The sequence below is a fragment of the Onychostruthus taczanowskii genome, unplaced genomic scaffold, assembly GCF_017590055.1.
Source record: "Onychostruthus taczanowskii isolate IOZ18803 unplaced genomic scaffold, ASM1759005v1 scaffold35, whole genome shotgun sequence".
Lineage (NCBI taxonomy): Eukaryota > Metazoa > Chordata > Aves > Passeriformes > Passeridae > Onychostruthus > Onychostruthus taczanowskii.
Genome location: NW_024500905.1, coordinates 2,706,792 through 2,726,340, shown reverse-complemented (window position 1 = coordinate 2,726,340; position 19,549 = coordinate 2,706,792). Strand labels below are relative to the sequence as shown.

Sequence of the window (19,549 nt, the reverse complement as noted above, 5' to 3'; positions counted from 1 at the left end):
AGCAGCTAGCTCTCTAAAGCTATATTTACACAAATCTGGACAGATAGTGTGCACATATGAAGCTATACGGATGAAACTCCTGTTTTTCTGAATTCTCAGTGCAGTGGCTTAAACACAAGACCATTCTCTTAGACAAATTCAACTATCAAAAAGCATGCTGGAGTGTTTTCCTTTTTACCTGTTCTTTCCTCTGCAATTGTTTGCCTTGAAGATATCCCTCCACTGACAGTGGTGACAACAACTGAATAGAGTCCTCCAGGTTTCAGGGGATAGAAGTGATATCTGTTAGTTTCACTGGGAACAGTTTCATTTTTAATGACAACATTCTCATGAATCAGTAGCACTTGGTATGAGTCTACATCTCCCAGTGCTCTTGTCCAGTTGGTGAACAAGCTGTTGGTTGATCCCTGACTTGACACAGTCAGACCTGTCACTTGGGCTGGCACTGAAAAGGAAATTGTCATACTGTTACTGAGGAGAAACAAAATAAAACAAAACAGAATCCCCCAAAGAACACAAGTTTAGTCACACTGAGGAAGTACATCAAAAGAACATTCCAATTTGCAGCCAGACTCAACAGCACTAAAAATACTTTAACTGGGGACTGCTTCCTGTCTGGGATGTGGTCTATGGGAAACTAACCAAGGCACAGAAAGGTCTTTCAGCTTTTAGCACAACTTTTCTCAGTCAGATGAAAATGATTCAAGATCAGAGAACTGAAAGGGATGGCATTTTATAAATACCATTAAATAAAAACCATCAATTTAGGAAATCATTCAGGGTTTTTGATGACTACTTCAAATACAGCCTTGTGCCTTTAATTTTCCCTTTCGTCTCCCATTCCCAATCTTTCATTTCTAATAAATGGCAAACTTGTTTGAAGAATACCTCAGGCACAGTCATCTATACTGTGCCAGACCCTTTAATTTTGGGGATAACTGAGATGCATGGTTATGGTTTAACTTTTTATGTAAGAAGATCTGCAGGATACCAACTTTTATAGAATCAAAAGATGAATTGTTAAACAAACATAACATTTATCTAAGCATATACTCATGAACTTAGCAAGACCAAAAAGGATAAAGAAATAACAAAGGAATGTAATATGTAGCACAAATTTTACCACAAATCCTCTTTTTTAATTTGGTTTGACAATATTTGGTCAAAGCAAGGAAATACAATTACTTCTAAAGATTTGTTTTTACATGACCATGCACAACTGAAATAAAGAAGACTCTAACTTTAAAGAATGTGAATGCACTCTTCCACACTTGTTTTTATCAGTCTTTTTGCACACATAGTACTGGTTTAGTAATCATTAACAAAAGCTAGAAAATCAGGCACAGTGCTGAAGAAAATGCAAAGTTGACAAAAAACTCGATCAAAAATCCTCCCTGTTTGATAATGTTCTCATAACACAGTTAGCTCCAACAAGACACTAAAGTGCCACATTTTTGTGCTAAATGCTCATTTCAGTGCTCTTTGCAAGTAAGACCTACTTCTGTCATATTTACAGCAATATTTTTCAAGCCTAGTAAGCTGTCCTGCTGCAAGGAAGATTCAGAGGTTTGGAACGCTTATTAAAACCTATATTCTAGCTAAATAATGCTTGTTCTTTAAAACTCACTTTGAATGTAATATTGACACACAATCAGTGCCTGATGTGTTTTCAAGCATTGACTCATACCAGTGAAGTGGGACCTTTATGGCTGAATGTGTCCCCTAAACGGATATAAGTCAGATGGAAGTGAAATTCCAGCTATCTAACAACACAACAAAACAAAGAAATCAAAGTATAAGCTAAACTTCTCAGACCTTGGAAGGAGCTATGAAATTTAAGTAAGGACCACCATCAACCCTAGGCATGCTTCAATTCAAACACAAGCAGCTTGTTTTTCCCTGTGCTGTGCAAGGCCAGAGCTACACTTTCAAACTTTGCTTGCACTGCAGAATGTTTAAGTCAGCGCTTAAGCAGGGTAAAGCAACTTGTATGGTTTAAAACTTGAACATGTGCACAAAATCAGTACCCTGCAGGGGGTGAGAATGGGACCTTCCCTGTGACACAGTCATCATCCTCAGTAACAAACACATATTCTGGAATCAGAAGAGCAAAAAGATTCAAAACACATCTTCAAGGTCACTTATGTGACCTTGTGTCTGTCAACCTTGGAATGTTCCCCCTAAAGTAACATTTTCCTGTGTAGTGATGTTTCTCTTTTTCCCAGATGATGAATGTTTTGCATCAAGGAAGTGACCCTCCTGAAAATAAACAATGAAAATGGTTCTTCTTACAGGGAATCTTGAGCTAATGTAGATTGACTAGATATGACAAAATATTTCAGGAAACTGTTTTGCCAGGAATTACACATCTATTTCCCAAAAATCTTAAATAAATACAGCAAGATAACTGACAGTCAGAAATGAGAGACTCAGACGTGTAACATTTTTACTGAGGAAACAAACATAAGATTAAGACTTTTGAGATTTAGAGTTAATTAAGTTCACTACAAAGCAAAAAAAAAATTGTAAATGGTTGCCAGAAGTAAAGATTAAAACAGTTTGACAAGATGATACCTGTTCTTCCTTCTACTGAAGTCCAGTTGCTTAAAGTCCCACTAATGGTAGTGATAGTAGCTGTATATTTCCTTCCAGGTATCAAGTCAGTGAAAGTGAATTCCTTAGCTTCTTTTGCAAGTCCTTTCTTTACAATAGGGAGCTCACTGACTTCCAGGGAAACCACATAGCTGTCCCATTCTGCAACAGGGGTCATCCACATGACACTAAGCGAAGATTCATTAGCATGCTTCACACGGAGCTGGAGAACAGGCTCTGGAGCTGGAAAAGTACACAGATATCACAACAAGAACAGAACTGTATAGTGTGCACACATGCCTTATCTCCAGCTGTTGTAAGAAATGTGCTCTTTAATACAGAAATGTGACAGTAACAGAGCATCTGCAATCAAGAGGAGAGTCTCTACCTTTTTCTAGGAAGCCATTTTTACAAATCTAGTATTTGTGCCCCTCTTCCAGTGAAGGACTGTTAGCAGCAGACTTCAGCAATGCACTATGGCTCTAATGCTTAGGTTTAAACTTACACCAGGATATATATTTTAGAGCAAATGGAAATGCAGGGAATCAGCGAACTTCCTCTTGAACTCTGCGTGCTGAACAGGAATATAAGACATTTGTACCATAAATCAGATCTACAACAATGTACTTCTAATAAACAAGGATGCAAGTTATAGGGTCAGAGTGACATTGATTTTGCATTGATTTATACCTAAGACAAGCTGAGAGACACTTCAAACTTACAGGGGCATAAAAGAAAGAATCTGATCAGTGAATTTCTCTGTGTGTTCATGTGTCTGTGTGCCTGCATACTCAGCAAGCATGTATTGCCTAATATAGTCCCTGATCTGATTTTGTCCCTGTCACATTCAAATACAACTCACTTTCCAAGTCTGTGGGTTAATGTAAGAGAAAACTGAGTCACAACAGGGCCTAATACTTATAGCAGACACAATATGCACCTCACTGTGCGTCAAACACAGTCATGCTGGATATTATCAAATGGACCATGTTCTAACCACAGAATCATAGAATCACTTAGGTTGGAAAAGACCTCTAAAATCATTGGGCCCAACTATTAATTGCTTAGCTGAGTCAATTAAAAGTAACACCATAAAGTTAAATTACTTGCAACATATGTCCAAGTAAGGAAGATGAGAATGTATCTTGCTCTGATCAAGTTTGCTACAAGTCAGAGAAAGCTTCAGTTCTGTAGCTTCTACTGGTCTTGCTGTTGCACAAAATTAACAAAATTAAGTCCTCAGGGAATGACAGGTAATAGTACAGTAGAAAAGGCAGGCCCTAGGAAGGGTGAGGATAAAGTAGAATGGCCACTGTCCTATCTCACATTTTTCAGTTAAGTTAGCCTTGAGCCTTACCTGTTATTCCTACTTCAAGTTTTCCTTTCCTCTGAATTGCACTTATTCTGCATTCACTGAGCAGAAATTCTACCAATTATATAATAATTCTTTTTTAACTTTGAAGCAAATCAGATGTGGCTTTGACTAACACACTGCAAGAGAATTCCTCTCATGTCCCTGCAGTGTATATGGATTTCCTTTGGAAACAAAGACTTGAACAGATTAACCCGTTTTCTTTATGGAGCACAAAAGCAAGAACTGGGATGTCAAAGGACAGCCATACTAAGACACATCTTCACCTTATGTTAATATTCTTTACACAGACTGGCAAGGAAACATACTGATGAACAATACAGAAAGGCCTATAGTACTTTCTTTAAGATCTTTATAGGGTGCCCTACAATCAGCTACAAAATATAGCAGTGAAATAGACATGTAATGTAACACGTGAGTCATGACAGAATTGTGATATAGATCCCATAGCTTTCACTAAAAAAACATTTACTACAAAAGTAATCCTGAAAGTTTTCACAGAACTGCTAAAATTATTTCTGTAGTTTACAAAGGGAGCTCCTTTTTACTGTATTAATAGCGAAATTAATTTGTGGATTCCCAAGTACTCTTCCATTGCTCACAGAGCTGAACACTTTGCACTCTCACAGTGCCTGGACAAGCATGCTGACCTGTTCTCCCCGTGCAACTCGTCCTGCTCTGCAAATCGCCGCTCTCCACAATGACTTCCACACCGTACTCCCTCCCTGGGATGAGGCCCGCATCACGGATGAGGTACTCGGTGGTGTCCTTCTCGAGGGTGGTGTTGAGCACCAAGGCTGAGCGGTTCCACAGGAGCAGGTGGTACCTCTCCCAGTCTCCCGCAGGGGGCAGCCAGGTCACTCGCAGAGACCGTGGCCAGCCACTAGCACCCGCCTGCAGCTCCAAAACTTTCTGGGGAACTGGAGAAAGTGAAAAAGCAATTTTGAAGTGGGATATTTCTGGTGAGATGCAAATGCACTGGCAAAACCTGCCTTGCAGCACAGCTGTTGTACGAGTGCTTGGACCAGCCAGAGCAATGTCAGTTATCTTGTGCAAAGGTTGGCTTTCATTTTAAAGACAATTTTTACTCTTCCCCACAAAACCATTCACTTATTTTCCTGCTGGTTTCTGAAATGGGCAACCCCTCTTAGGGCATCCCTGTACACTTCTTGGATGCCACTTGCAGTTTTCAGTCAGGTTCCCTGTTGTTTCCTGCACTTAAGCTCACTTAGAAACTGTCTATCAATTTTTCACCGCTAATGTTCAAACTTCAATTTCTATCGGTCCAATTCTGGTACTAGCAGCAGAAATAAAAAGCCTAATGGCTTCTTTCACAGAAATAGCTTCTTCCACCTTGTATGCCCTAATTCCTCCCAGCTGTAAAAGGCACTGAGGTTAAAGCATCCACTCCATCCTGTCCTGTACTTCAAGGATCCTGAATTTACAACCTTAACCTTCTCCTGCCTAACCATATACTCCTGCAGGTCACATTGGACCACTGAAACTTTTCTGATTTTCATGGAACAATTAAATATTAGCCAGACCAAGCAGAGACTAGAAGACAGATGCAGATCCTTAGGACAGGATACCTGTAAACTTCACATTAAGATACTCAAGAGATCAGCACTGGAGCCCTGAGACCATCCACAAGTATTAGCTGATAACTACAAGGCATCATGTTCTTATGCTTTATCTAGCTTAGTTAATATTTAACTGATCAGTAGGATCAATCAGTAGCAGAGGATTGAAAGCTCTTTACCAGCATCACAAAATACTCACTGGTTTCACTTCCCATGGGCATAGCTGGCTATCAGACCTAGAACTCCCATATGCCAGTGAATATGGGAAATATGTTTCAATTTCTGAGTGAGTGGATAAAAACACACAGTGTATTGTTAGGAAGCACAGATGAACTTACACCATAACAGATAAAGTTCAGCCTTGTCAGGCTGACTGGACATCATTGCACCCTAATGGCATAATGTTTCAGTCTCTGAGATGTCCATATTTCTTACTACAACATTTCTTGGCTGGTTCTGCTGCATCCTCTCAATACACAGCAATGTGTATTATGTTCTTGGGCACCTGGCTCTCTCTGTGAGTTACAGAGGGACCCTAAGAGTCTAATCCCTTCAGCATATGTAGACCTGACAGTCTGGATTTATGAATTTGTCTTTACTCCACAGAGCTTCTGCTGAAGTGACTGTTTTCAAAGCTCTTGAGGTCTGTGGCAAAGGAAGGAACTGCTTATGATCAGAATCCTTGGAAACAGGACTTGTAATCCTCAACTTTGAAAGCACTGGGTCTAGGTCACAAAGCTGGAGATCAGTGCTGTTGAGTGAGGGCCTGAAGTTCTCCCTTTAGATTGAAATGATAATCTTAAAGGACTTTCACTGTAGGCTAAACAAACAAAATAGACATACATATAAACCAGTCCAGCTTTGTACTTTCTGGACCTTAAACACTTCCAGGGCTCTTCCAGCCTGCACTGAGAATGGGGTATCAGCCACGTATGTCAAGGATGTGACTTTCACATGAGATGTTTAACTGTAGACAATAGATATTTACTAAAACAAATATTCTGTTCTCTTACACACATTTTCTCCCTTTTGGCTCTGAGCCTACTAGAAATTTATGTATGCATTCTTCACTGAGTTTGACATATTTTTACCATCTAACTTTCGCTCAAGCTAGGCTGGTGTGGAAGAGATTATACACCTCTAGGGCCAGTAAAGCTGTGAGAGAATTACGAAGGATTTTTCAGGGTTAGAACTCATACAAAAGATACCTGAAAGAAAATTATTACTTCTCAAAGAAGATAAAAAACTCATAACTCAGCTCTATCCAAGCTGCCACATGCCTTTGTTAATCCACGCCGTTTATAGTAAAGAAATCTGAGGCAATCTTTTCCAGTTTGTAGATTTGTGTCTGGAAGAAGGAATAAGACTAGACCTTGCAAAATTACTTTAAAGACTGTTAATAGTTTGACTACATGCACACTTCCCCATAATATAAATCAGTTCATGTAGTATGCTGAGCTGAATTCAAGATAACAAAGTTGGTCAGAAGTGCAGTAGTATGCAACAGTTTTGTAACAGACTCACTCAACTATAAGGTCCAACAAAAATTCACAACTGTTGCCTGCTCACATGATACGCTGGAGCTGCTTTTGGCTGTCAGATTAACTGTTGCCAGAGAGTCAGCAGGGGATATTCCTGAAACAGTATTGTGCTCTTAATCTCATTTTGCCTGGAATCTAAATCATTTTTTCTCTTACAATGATTTGCTACAAGGCCAGTGTAGGCAAAAATTTGTTACTATATTCTTACTGAAGAAGAAGACTTACATGTCCTGCCAGTTGCCATCCGATCGGTGAACAGGTCACCGCTGATTGTGCGGGCAGTGACCTGATAAAGCCGTCCTGGAGTTAGCTTATCAAACTGTGTCTCTGTGACTGGTGGCTGCACAGTTTTGACTTCTTTAACTGATCCAAGATGAGACAGAGTGATATTATAGAAATTGAGGTTTCCTGAAGGTCTTCTCCATTTAACTTTTAAAGCATCTAAGCTGCCATCGTTAGTCACCATCAAATCTGAGACTTCAGCTGGGGCTAAAAAAAAAGAAAATAAGAAAGAGAATAAAATACATCCACCACAAAACATATAACACCTGCTGCCTCCCAGACTCTCATAGTTATGTTTTGATTTTGAATAGTTATATGAGATGGAGTATGAATGATTTTGCCTGAACAGTGAAGTCTGGTCACAGTGCACATCACTTTCCAAAATCACTTCCCTAAATCACTTCCCTTCCCTAAATCACTTCCCTAAATGCCTCTCATGCAAAACCACCACATTTGATAAGATTTCTGTAGAAGAAACTGCACCTTACTCTTCCCAGAAATTAAGGAGAGCGAAGGCATGACCCTTTTTTTCCCTACATAAGTGTTTTAACCATTGGACTCTAGGAGGATGTCATCTAATCATTATCTCTATGACCACAGAACTCCAGCCCAAAAAGTGTTCCTGAAAAAAAATTAATTTCTATAACTCTAGTTCTTTGAATCAGTTATTTCTTTGTGAAAAGAAAAAAATCCTGACAATCCCAAAAACCCACATCAAACCAACCAACTAGGCAAACAAAAACTCCAAACAACCCAAACCACCATTTAATTTTACAATTCTTAACCTACTTTATATTTTTTCCACTCCTTTTCACACTTTTTCTACTTTCATTTTAGCCTCTAAGTTTGTTGCAGTGGTAACTTAGGATATTAAATAAGCTTATGATGTCTCTAATTTGGAATATGAATCACATATTATTCTGAAATATGTACTATAACGCTATTAGGTTATGGCCTTAGCCTCCTGTTTTGTTGTGATGAATTCTGAAATCATACCTGTCCTGATTGTTTGAAAACTGCTGCTCTCCAATCCTGCAGCCTGGGTTATGATAGAGAGGTTGTACAGGTGGCCTGCTGTAAGTCCTAAAAAGGTGTAGGAGGTCAGGGAACCCTCCTGGTGAATCTCATGAACTGGTACATGATTATCCAGCAACAGCAGCCTGTAATGACCCACATGTCCAGAGCCAGAAGACCATGAGACGTGGATAGTGTCTGTCTTGACACTGACCTGAATATTTTTCACAGGAGATGGCACTGTTGGTATAAAAAAGACACATGTTTAAGGCCTAACGGTTATCTCCACCATTTCAGCAATTTTGAATAGATTTACTCTTGGAATATATTAGGTTTCTTTAGGGTTACTGAAAACCCAACGACAAATACATAATAAAAATGAAACTCTATTCTTAGCAAACAAGTCTTTATGTCAGTCAGATAGTCATATTTTATTTCTACTTATAATCAATAGATACTTCACATATATATATATATATATATATATATATATATATATATATATATAGCCATGTAGAAGAATTATATCAACTTGCTAATTTTAAAATGCAGAAGTACAGAATACTGTAAGTGATTTTATTAAATGAACTACAGGAAAAGAAGTCCTACCAGTGGATCCACTTATGTGAAGTTCTGGAGAAGTCTTATTTCCAGCAACGGCACTGAGGACAATGTAGTATTTATTCCCAGGAATGAGACTGGAAAATGTATTTTCTGTTTTTGAAATTCTTCCTGGTACAGAGACTTCTTGTATCTTTTTATTATCACGATCAAGTAATACTAGGTTATACATGTCCACCTTTCCTGAGGAAGGATCCCATTGAACCTGCAAGCTTGTGAACGTAGTTTTTTCCTTATTAATTTCCAAACGAGATGGTGGCAAGGGATCTGCAGTTAGGAAAAAAAACCCCAGAAAACATAAACCATTTCTGGCTTTGGGATTGTCTGAAATTTTATACAGCAGCACAAGAAATCTTCCAAAACTCTCCCTTTATCATCATCATGCTGCCAATACTTTTCAAAAAGTTTTTTCTTTCTATTTATAAACACTGTGCATCGAAGCCAATCTACAAGAGAGTCTTGAAGAATTCAGAAATATTACTTTTATGTTTTTGTACACACTCACTCACACAGACATGCACATAGCAAAACACTTCCACTGTGGATGTATACTGGAAAGCTTGGAAATTTGCTGACAGTGAAACTGTAACAACTTTAGTAAGAAACAGCAAACATGTAAACCCAGCAAATTATACTCAGTGCCTCAGTGTAATGTAGCTTTATAGATGGCAGCAACAGCTTTCATTTCCTAGCACTCACCCTAAACACTTTATCAGTTAAGGGTATGAGCATTTATACAATTTTAAGGGATATGATCTTTTGTTTTTAGTAGTAGCTCCAACAACTTCAAACAGATTCTGATAGAATATGCTTCTGCTCTGTTGTAGTTCTCTTCACAAAAATTAAAAAAAAAAAAAAAAACCCCAAACAGTACATTGGATATCCCTTAAGGAACTAATATTGGGAATACTTCTATGAAACTCTCAACATTCATTATGTTGTTTATTAAGAAGCTCTCCAGTAAAATCACCTGTGAAATAAAATATACTCTAAAGGAAAGATAAACTGACCAAACCTACACAATCTGGTTGATTTTATTCTCCAGGTGCATTTCATCACTCATCATGCAAACCACACAAAACTTACGATATGTTGATGTACTAAGGTATTGATGTTTATGTCTTCCAATAAGGTTAAGCAAATGCTTATTAAGAAGGTATCATGAAACAACCCAAAGCAGTGAAATTAAGCCTTCATAAGTTGGGACGTTAAAGTTTCCCAAAAATTTAGGAATAAATTTGCCTACCACAAGAGTACACTCTGTGCTACTCTTTCCTAGCCTCAGACCAGGAATGTAAGGTGCATCCAGGCTGAGAACTGTGGTCTCTGTATGAACAGCACCTCAGCACACAGAAGAACAAGACTATTTTTCCAATACAGTCATTGCTGCTTGGTTCCCTGAACATAGAATACAAAAAAGTGTCAAACACATAATTAAAAAATACTATGTAAAGGCTGAAAGGATGAAGCTGAATCTACCCCTGCCTACAAATACTTAAGTACAGGGGCCTTAGGAGACTTTAAGATGCTTTTTCTTCCAATTCTGGATGGTGTGGAAGGCTTAATTACTTCCTACAAAGCTCTGCTGAGAACAGAGTAGTGCCAAGTTTTGGTGGTATACTTTATCAATCAAATACATTAGGAATGTCAAGGAAGCATCTCCTTCCTTGGAAACATAAAAAAACTGACTGAACGTGGTCCTGGGCAACCAGATCCAGGGAGCCCTTCTTGAGCTGGACACTTGAACCAAATGACCTACAGAGATCCCCTCCAACCTCAACCTTTCTACCTCTCTGTAGCTCTGAAAAATACTGTGTCCCTTTGAACCAATGTCTCTGCTTAAGTTCAAATTCTTCCTTTGGACCACAGAGATGTTAGTGCTCTTCAGAAAAAGAGAACTACAAAACAAATCTATTTACAAAATCAATCAATAAAACTATAGTTTCTTGACTGCTTTCTTAAAGGCCAAACTAAGTCTGATTAAATCTGAAAAAGAAGAAAGTAAAATTAAAAATCAATTCAAAGACCAAGCACATCAAACTTCAGGCTAAATAGTTAAAACTTCACCCAGTTACAGCAATTGAAACATGAGGTTCTAATGAAAAGTGTCAGGAAATCTTAACAATAGGCTTCACTACCAGCTCCACCTATAATATATACTAAGCCACTAAAGACTATTATGTTGGCAAAAGTGAATAGTGGGGGTATAATCTTGTTCCTTGAAGGCAATTGTTCTAATCTAAAAGGTCAGACTTTGGAAGTCAGAAATAAATTCCAGCACTATATATGGTCAGATGCACAGCCAGCTGAAAAAGTTTTAATTTGACTGACATTGAGAGAACAGTCATGATAACTATCAAGAAGTTTAACCCTCTTTCTGACTGAGTTAGGACAAGGTCGACTGTTCTTTAGTCTTGCAAAAGCAATCACCATTGTCATCTGTATTATTTGCAGAATTTGACAAAAAAGATAGCTGCAATTTTAGAAACACTTTTACTGTCCTGGGTAATCTGTCTTCTAAGGTGCATAAGCAAAGAAGAAAGTTGCGTGCCTAGAAGGTGAAGTTCAGAAACTCAGACTTTATCTAATCTATCTGGTCCAGAAAACAAAACACTCAGTGCTTTGTACATCCGCTAGAACAAAGGAACAATGAGACTGGGAAGTGCCTGGGCTGAAAGAGCCCTGGATGGAAACAAACACTTAAAAAACCATTTACATTGTTATACAAGTCTCTGTTGGCAATGATTCAACACCGATATATCACAGAAATAAAATATTTTCATCGAGATATTTTTATATTATTTGACACTATACAAATTAATGTCCCCGGGTCTACAAAGGTATCTTCCAGAGACTTAATGGTCTTTGAATTATATTGCAACTCCATTTTCACTTTTGGGGAAGAGGATATGCTTTCTCTGCACAGCTACTGCAGATCCAGTTTATAGATATGGCTATGTCAAACTCCAGTGACATGACTCCCAGATACAGCCTGTAAGCACAGAAACACACCTGCCTTATGCAGGAGAAAACAAAAACAGCTGGGAGGTACGAGCCCAGGACTTAGTAACGGGGAATTCCTGCCAGTCTCAGTTATCTTCCTACCATATTTTTTCCTAGCTATCCCTCTTCATAAAAGAGTAACCTACTTCATAAAGACTTTTCTGAGTATTAAGTAAAGATGGTTGATTTCATTGTCTTTACTAAGCACAAATATCCATTTCTTTGGGATGATACGCAAGTTAGAGGATCTTTAAAATACGGTTATTTATTTTCTTCTTGCACTCTGTCTTTGAAATGATGATCATGATCTATTACATGATTATGGATTATAGGATTATACAGCCCATAGTTAGAGCCGTGTCACGTGTTGTTCCTACAGATGGCTAATAAATCAAATTTGTCCCAAATAACTTGAAATGTACAGGAGTGAACACATGGCCTGGGTATGCTTCTGGCATTTAGAGAGTTACATATTACAATGAAAAACCACTCTAACAGTCTGTGTTTTGGAAGATAAAATTCTATCTTATTTTCATTCAAATATTTAATGGATTTTCTAACAAAAATTATTTACCTGTAGTTCTCTCAGAACAGAAGGCTGGATTAGATAGTACCATAATACAGCACTGCAATATTTCTGTAGACAAAGATTCTGAAAATGGCATTTATAAGTCTATTTTTGGAGACAGTTTGAAAGTGGGGTAACTGTCAAATTGTTTTCCATGTCTCTCTAGACCAGTATCTCAAATCTGTATTTCAATTCTGAATTGAAATTTATAAATTTAACTGTAATTTAGGATCTATTCATATACTACTGTTTTTAACGAGACCTAATAATTAATTGAAATATAGTTATACTGGTGCACAGACATTTGGAGATTTGAGAACTTAAAATGTATCTTACTTGTAATCGGGAAAGACAAAATCCTACCATCTTTTGCCATACATCAATTCTTAATCAGAGAAACAGTTTTACTGAGAAAACAAAGAATATAACATGAAAGGACTGACAAGTGCATATCCCAGCTTTACAATGTCAGCAGCATGCTGACTAGTTGTATGGTTTTATGTGCTGTTTAATGTATATATATATATATATATCTTAGAAGAACCACAATAAATTGAAAATACTAGTATGAAGCAAATATGCATACTTGTGCCTACTAACGTTTGTAATTTCAGTTTTGCAGTGGAAAATTTATCTGTAGTTCAGAGCTGATAATTGTGTTATCAGCTTCTTCTTTCTTTCCTATTCTACCAAAATAGCACAAATGTCCCCACTGTGTGTGTTTCCATGCCTATGTATACATGGCTCATGAAGTGCATATGTGACTGTATTTTCCATCATTTTGGATGACCTGTTTTAATTCTGCTCTACAGGATTAAATACTTGCTGTTTTAAATTTACAATCCACAGATCAAAATTTCTTGAGTAAAGAGAGTCACTTTAAAGGACTAGTGTGGATTCTTGTACCACTATTTCATACATCATTAAACTTTAGATCTATGTATCCACAAGTGAAATAGAAGCTGCTTCTTCATGAAAAGATTCACAAGGGTGAATCTGGTGTTACTTGAGAGTTTATGGAATCTTCTCAAGCTGCACAATTATTCTATTGGAATATCAAACTTGCAAACAACATAGACCATGATTTTAATGTGACATTAGATACTGAAAAGGCCAATATGGTCCTCTCCAAGCTTTTACATTATCACTGCAACTGTGGGATGTATTATTCATTGCTTTCACCATGAGTTCCTAGTCAGAAAAGATCACACTCAAAATTTAGCCAAATATTTTGGATTTTATGTGCTTAGTTACTCAAGTACTTTGTATAAGAAATTTGATGAAAACTATACTCAGAACTGGCACACAAAATTTTTTACAGGATTGAATATGAGCAAAAAGCTAGTTTCTGAACTAGGTATATAAACAAACCTGTGACTTTCCCACACTTTCTCATGTGTATTTATTGTATCAAGATGATACAAATGTTCAAACATCATTTTGCCAAAATAAAACACATGAGATGGGATTCCTTTCACTTCAACCACCTACACTTCAGCTTCCTGGTCTAACCTAGCTTCCTTTGATAGCCAGTGGAGAAAGCACCTTCAATGGACAGCTTTAGCCCATTTTCCTTAGAAAACGAGCTCAGGAAGGGAACCTCACTGAGTACCAAGGTCAGACATTGTGGTTTTAGATAGCCTTTAGATGCCTTATTGATAACTCAGTACTACTACCATTGAAATTGGTGGAAATTTCGTTTACAATATGGCTGGAAATACTGCTTATACTTCCATATTCACAGGACAATTTCCAGGAACACATGCCTATAGACATTCAGGCTCAGTAGATAGTAAACTAAAACTACTGTAATCAAATTACAAAGAACAGGTGAAAAAGAGCTGCCATGAAATTGGTTTAAAATGCTGCCCCTAGTAGAAACATAAGAGGAATAATCAATCCTCCCTCATTCTGCATTGAAAAGCTTAGTATGGACAATACAACATGAGTTGTTTGCAGGCATAATTTACAAAAAAAAAAAAAAAATTGGTGCTAACTGTGTATTTTGAACACCATCAAGCAATTTAACTCAAGGAAAGCAAGGAACCACAGAGCAATCTGAGTAGCTTTCTGCAGGAAACATTCATGGCTCCTCTTCTTATTTCATGCTTTTGACTGATCTTTGTTATCCAAAATCCAAATGTAAACCTCACTTTAAACTATGGTATACCAATTATCAGTATTTCAACTTGAACTTTAATCAGACTTTTCACTTTGATGTCAGCTACATAACATGACTCTAACGATCAGCTGTTGCCAATCACTTTCATCGTACAGCCTTGAAAAATCTATTTAGTGATAAAAAAGTTATAAATAGCACGTACAGGCTTCTGTGTTAATGGTTATGCATTAATCATAATGTGCTCTGAAGTGGCATCTTCTCACCTTCTATGCAAGTGTTCAATAATAGAACTTTGATACACAGAAATTACGGTGATTTATACCTGTCTCTCTGATAATGGTTGATCTATTATTTCAATTTTTAAATTACAAGTCATCAATATCAATACTAAAAGCAATCAGCACGATGCACAACAAATTTAAATCACTGTCTGCATAGAAACTATTACTCATTTTTACCAACTGACATGACTTGTGCTTAGTGTATAGCTATCACACCAGCTGACTTGTCAACGGATTTTTTTAAACTTGAGTTACCACAGCAAATTAATGGAGAGTGTTTAGTGCATTTGCATGGTTAATGCAGGAAAAAGGTTCTGACAGAAAGCAACACCTCTGAACAGGTAATTGTGAAGTACTTGGCTGCTGTATTCTTCAATACTAATATTAAGTACCCCTCTAAAACTAACAGCTTAGGAGCAAATCAGAGAGGCATTTAATGATGGACTTTATTTAAGACATCTTTGTTTTGCGTCTTGAACTACTACGTTTAAGAGGTCGAACAGTACTCTATTTTATTATCTTCAAAAAAGCACAAATACAGGTAGAAAGAGGCCAGTTGTGCCACTGCAGCTGTTGTCATTCAATGGTGTCCATTGCTTCACAGCTAAACTGTTCACATGCCCAGACAAACAGGAACGTAGAAAGGGGGCTTTCCTTGGCAGCCCTCTGCCAGGCTGCTGGACCATTTTTACAGCCAGTCATGGATGTGTCACTGGAAGTGCTCTGTGCACAACTGCATATCATAACACCTCACTGGTGATATCCAAGGAAAACATGTAAGAAGGAAGTTTCAGCCTTACTTTCTCACTTTTAGACCCTGATTAGACACAATAAAAGTATGGAAATGGGCTGAAACAGTAAGTTATCATTAAAGAATATTTACCTGCTATGAAATAGATTGTATTTTAAATACAGCAAATAAACTGAGGAACTGTGACAACAATGCATTTACATGAACACAAAGGATGTTATCGGCTACTGCTACAAAAACCTTTTTTTAAACTTAATATCCTCATAGCACCTTCTTCTTTCAAGTCTGCTGGGTTAACTGTCAGCAGGAGTTACTTCTGGCATGGGCTACAGAGAACTCAAGCGCAGGGCTGCTATGTTCAGCAAACACTGTCCACTTGGAGTAGGTGTAAATGCATCGCTCTCCTCCTCCTCTCGGAGCCGGCCGAAGGAAGGGGAGGAAAAGGAAAAGCCCGGCGTCCCTCCCCGCGCACCTGCCGCGCCCGTACCTGTCTGCAGGGAGATGTTGAGAGCCTCGCCGCCGGCGAGCGGCTCGATGCGCAGGTGGTACCATGTCCCGGCCTGCAGGCCCCGCAGGGTGCAGCCGTAGGTGCCGTTGCCCGCGGGGGCGGGCTGGCAGCCGGCCGCCTCCCCGTCCTCGGAGCGCCCGCTCAGGCTGAAGTTGCAGGCGCGGCCCGCGGCGCCCCAGAGCAGCCGAACGCTCTGCCCGGCGACGCGACGCTCCGTCAGGTTGGCGCTGCATCCCGCCGCCTGCTCCGGCGCGGCCTGCGGAGAACGGGGAGAGCTCTGAGAGACCCGCCAGTATCCCCGGGCTCAGCCCGCAGCCCCGTCCCCGCGCTGTGCCGGTGCGGGGCGAACCTGCCCGTCCGTGTTCCCCAGGCTCGCCTGCGACCTGCGAGGGACGACCCTACACCGCGCCCCTCCTCCCGGCCGCTCACCTTGGTCAGGGCCAGCGCCGTCCAGAGGGCGAATCCTGCTCCATAGCTCAGCATCGCCGATAGTTTTTAACGCCAAAAACCCTCGCGGGGAGGGGAAAAGGGGAAGGACGGCGGAGTTGGGGTGGGGGGGTCCGAAGAAGCGAAGTGGCGGCGGCGGGCCCCGGGGGCCCCCGCTCCCCGCCGGGCTCCGAGCCCTGTGCCGGGCCGCCCGCCTGCTGCATGCGCTCGGGGCTGCCCCGGCCGCCCAGCCGCCTCCCTGACACCGGCGTGGGGTGGGGGGGCTGCCCGCCCGCGGCTGAGGAGGAGCGGAGGAGGCGGGGGAGGCGGCCGCCGCTTCCCACGCTGCCATTCTGACCCGGGCTGACTTTCCCGGAGCCCTTCCCGCCGACTTCCGCAATCAAGAGGCGATTTCCTCGCGTCTCGCTGCGGGGGGCGAAGCTCGGCGACTCGGGACCTGCCGCCCACCGGGCAGGCGACCGGGCCCGGGGTGCCGCCCCTCTCTCCTTAAGGATCCCACCTTCCTCCCGGCTCCTCTCCCACCCCACCTCTCTTCCTTCCTCGCTGCTTCCTCCTCATGTCGGTTTTCCTCTGTGTCTTGTCTTCCCAAGCGTTCCCCTCGGCGCACAGGGCCCTTCGGCGGTGCCGCTGTCGTGGAGCGGGCACTCTTGTCTCAAGCTGGCTGCACCTCACCTGGCGCTGCCTTGCCTTGTCTCATGGCTGCATCGCCTCACAATGTCTTCTTGCCTCTACCCCACCTCTGCCTTGTCTCATGCTCGTCTTGCCTCATTCCACCTTGCCTCCTGTGGCTCTTTCTCCTTCTGCCTGCCACTCCTCTTGGCCACCTTGCCTCACGCTTGCTTCATTCCATGGCCACCTCACCTCACATGCCTGCCCTCCTCACACCTGCCACCCTTCACAGCTGTCCCTCCTCCTGGCCCACCCTCGTGTTGGCCTCAGCAATCAGTAACCCACCACACCACTCCAGCTCCCACGCCCCAAACTCTGCTGTTTTTAAGGGTTAACTGTAGACCACCAAGGCCTCCATTCTCTCGCTGGCCATGTGGCACTGCGACCAGAGGCCTTGTGTCCAGGAGGGTCCAGCAGAGCCCAGCTGAGCTCCTGCCTGCAGCAGCAGAGTCTGTCTGTGAGCGGCCGAGTAAATCTCTTTTCTGTTTCAACTTGTGTCCTCCAAACAATTCCTTCCCACATCCCCCGAATAACTCCCAAGCTAAAATTACACACGCCATGGAAAGCCAGAAAGCCTCCCTGTTTTCAGACTGCACCAATAAAGCTGTGTGCAACTCTGAGTTGGCTACTGCCAAAATGAAAACTTTCCATTTCTGTCATGCATACCCATTTCCTACTTGCTTACATTTCAGCCTCTGAGAATTTGCATGTAAGTGTGTACATGGGGAGACAGAGAAGAAGTGTAGACAGAAGCATTTTTGCACCTTCAGATATTCAAATACACAATAGCAGCCATGGAGTGAATTTGGGGGTGCACAAAAGAGAAGGGAATGGACATTTATTTTCTTCAACGGGAATGGTATTTTTCTGCATCTTTCTGTACTGCATTATGTGTGTGGGATTTTAACTTTTAAAAGCTGTACCTCAAGTAAATTCAACGCCATCTCTGTATCACTTTTGCCCTCTTTGAGGGACAAAAAGGTTCTAGGTTCTACAAACATTAGTCTGCCTTTTAGGGGAGCTGCTGCTCTAGGATTTTTCTGGGCACTAGCCTGTCAAGCAAGAACAAATATCTGAAAAACCTTAGCTCTCCTTTTGTTCTGAAATAAAATGTCTGAGCGCTCAAGGGTGTTACCTGCACCTACAGAAAACTTCATCTGTCCCAGTGGAGCTCCGTGCCTGGTCCTGGGGACATGGTAGTGAAAGTGTTGTGCTGTACTTTGCAAAGCTGAGGGTAGTTAATAACTTTATGATCACTGCCTTAAGTGACAACATAAATCTGTTTTGGTTATTATACCACAGAAGATCTCCTTTGGAAGAGATGTTTTACATACTTCAGACAGAAGGAGGAACCAAACCCCAAAGATCTAGTACAGGGATAATCATACCATTGATAGGAAACACAAGGTATGTTTCTTAGACATAAACTGGGACTAAAATGACAGAGATGTCTTGTAGTCATTTAAGGTGAGAGTTTTGCAGTGTGATTTCGTCTTTAGGTGATTGTGATTTTTGGGCTTAACAGCATAAACCACACCAATAATTTTCCAGCACTGGAGAAGTGCAAATCTGAAGGCTTGTTGTGATGTTTGAATTACTTCAAATCCCTCTCTAAAAATTAAAACATTCAGGATAACCTGCCTTTTCTTGAAAAGGAGCTCACATTATTCTAGGGATTTTTGAAAACATCCATGACCTGAACTTCCAGGGAAGATATAATTTGGATATTTAGATGTAAGTTGTTTAAGTAGAAGTAATAGGTAAAAGGAAAAAGAAGCATAATCAACACTGCAAACATAAAATTCAGGAAAAAAATGGAACCTACCACAAGTAAAACTTAAAGACTTTGGAAATAAATACCTGTTTGTCTCTTCTAGCTAGCATAACATCATTTGTGAGGGAAAATTTTATTACGGCTTCTCAGGAGTGCTCATAATTCAGAAGATCCTACTTTATTACTCTTATTCTTGCTATCATAAAATGTTTACTGCTCTGTATTAGTCGGAAAGTACTGGTTTATTACAGGTTTTTACTCCTTCTGTTATCCAGCAAAAGTTGCTACATGGGTAAGGTCTGACACAGATGTCTATGCCAGTACTGAAATAAAACATGAGGGGTCCATCGTTCACTGGTGGCAATATATTTATATAGAATAGCCAACATAATGCAAGTAATTATTTCTAGACTAGTAGTGAATA

General features: G+C 40.4%; 1 protein-coding gene across 3 annotated transcripts in view; it reads right to left on the bottom strand.

The window, feature by feature from the left end:
• The window catches only part of PTPRB (protein tyrosine phosphatase receptor type B), a 62,994-nt gene that overhangs the window by 30,967 nt on the left and 12,478 nt on the right, over positions 1-19,549 (bottom strand). For 2 of the 3 annotated variants that reach the window (XM_041411314.1, XM_041411313.1), the window contains exons 1-8: positions 16,665-17,178; positions 16,215-16,491; positions 8,991-9,269; positions 8,364-8,621; positions 7,311-7,574; positions 4,615-4,884; positions 2,575-2,835; positions 179-445 (exon numbers count right to left, since the gene is read on the bottom strand). In XM_041411314.1, coding sequence (XP_041267248.1) covers positions 179-445; positions 2,575-2,835; positions 4,615-4,884; positions 7,311-7,574; positions 8,364-8,621; positions 8,991-9,269; positions 16,215-16,491; positions 16,665-16,718 — 1,930 coding nt within the window. In that variant the 5' untranslated portion in view covers positions 16,719-17,178. Of the gene's footprint in view, positions 1-178; positions 446-2,574; positions 2,836-4,614; positions 4,885-7,310; positions 7,575-8,363; positions 8,622-8,990; positions 9,270-16,214; positions 16,492-16,664; positions 17,179-19,549 lie in introns of those variants that run through there. The other variant, XM_041411315.1, reaches the window with a different exon arrangement.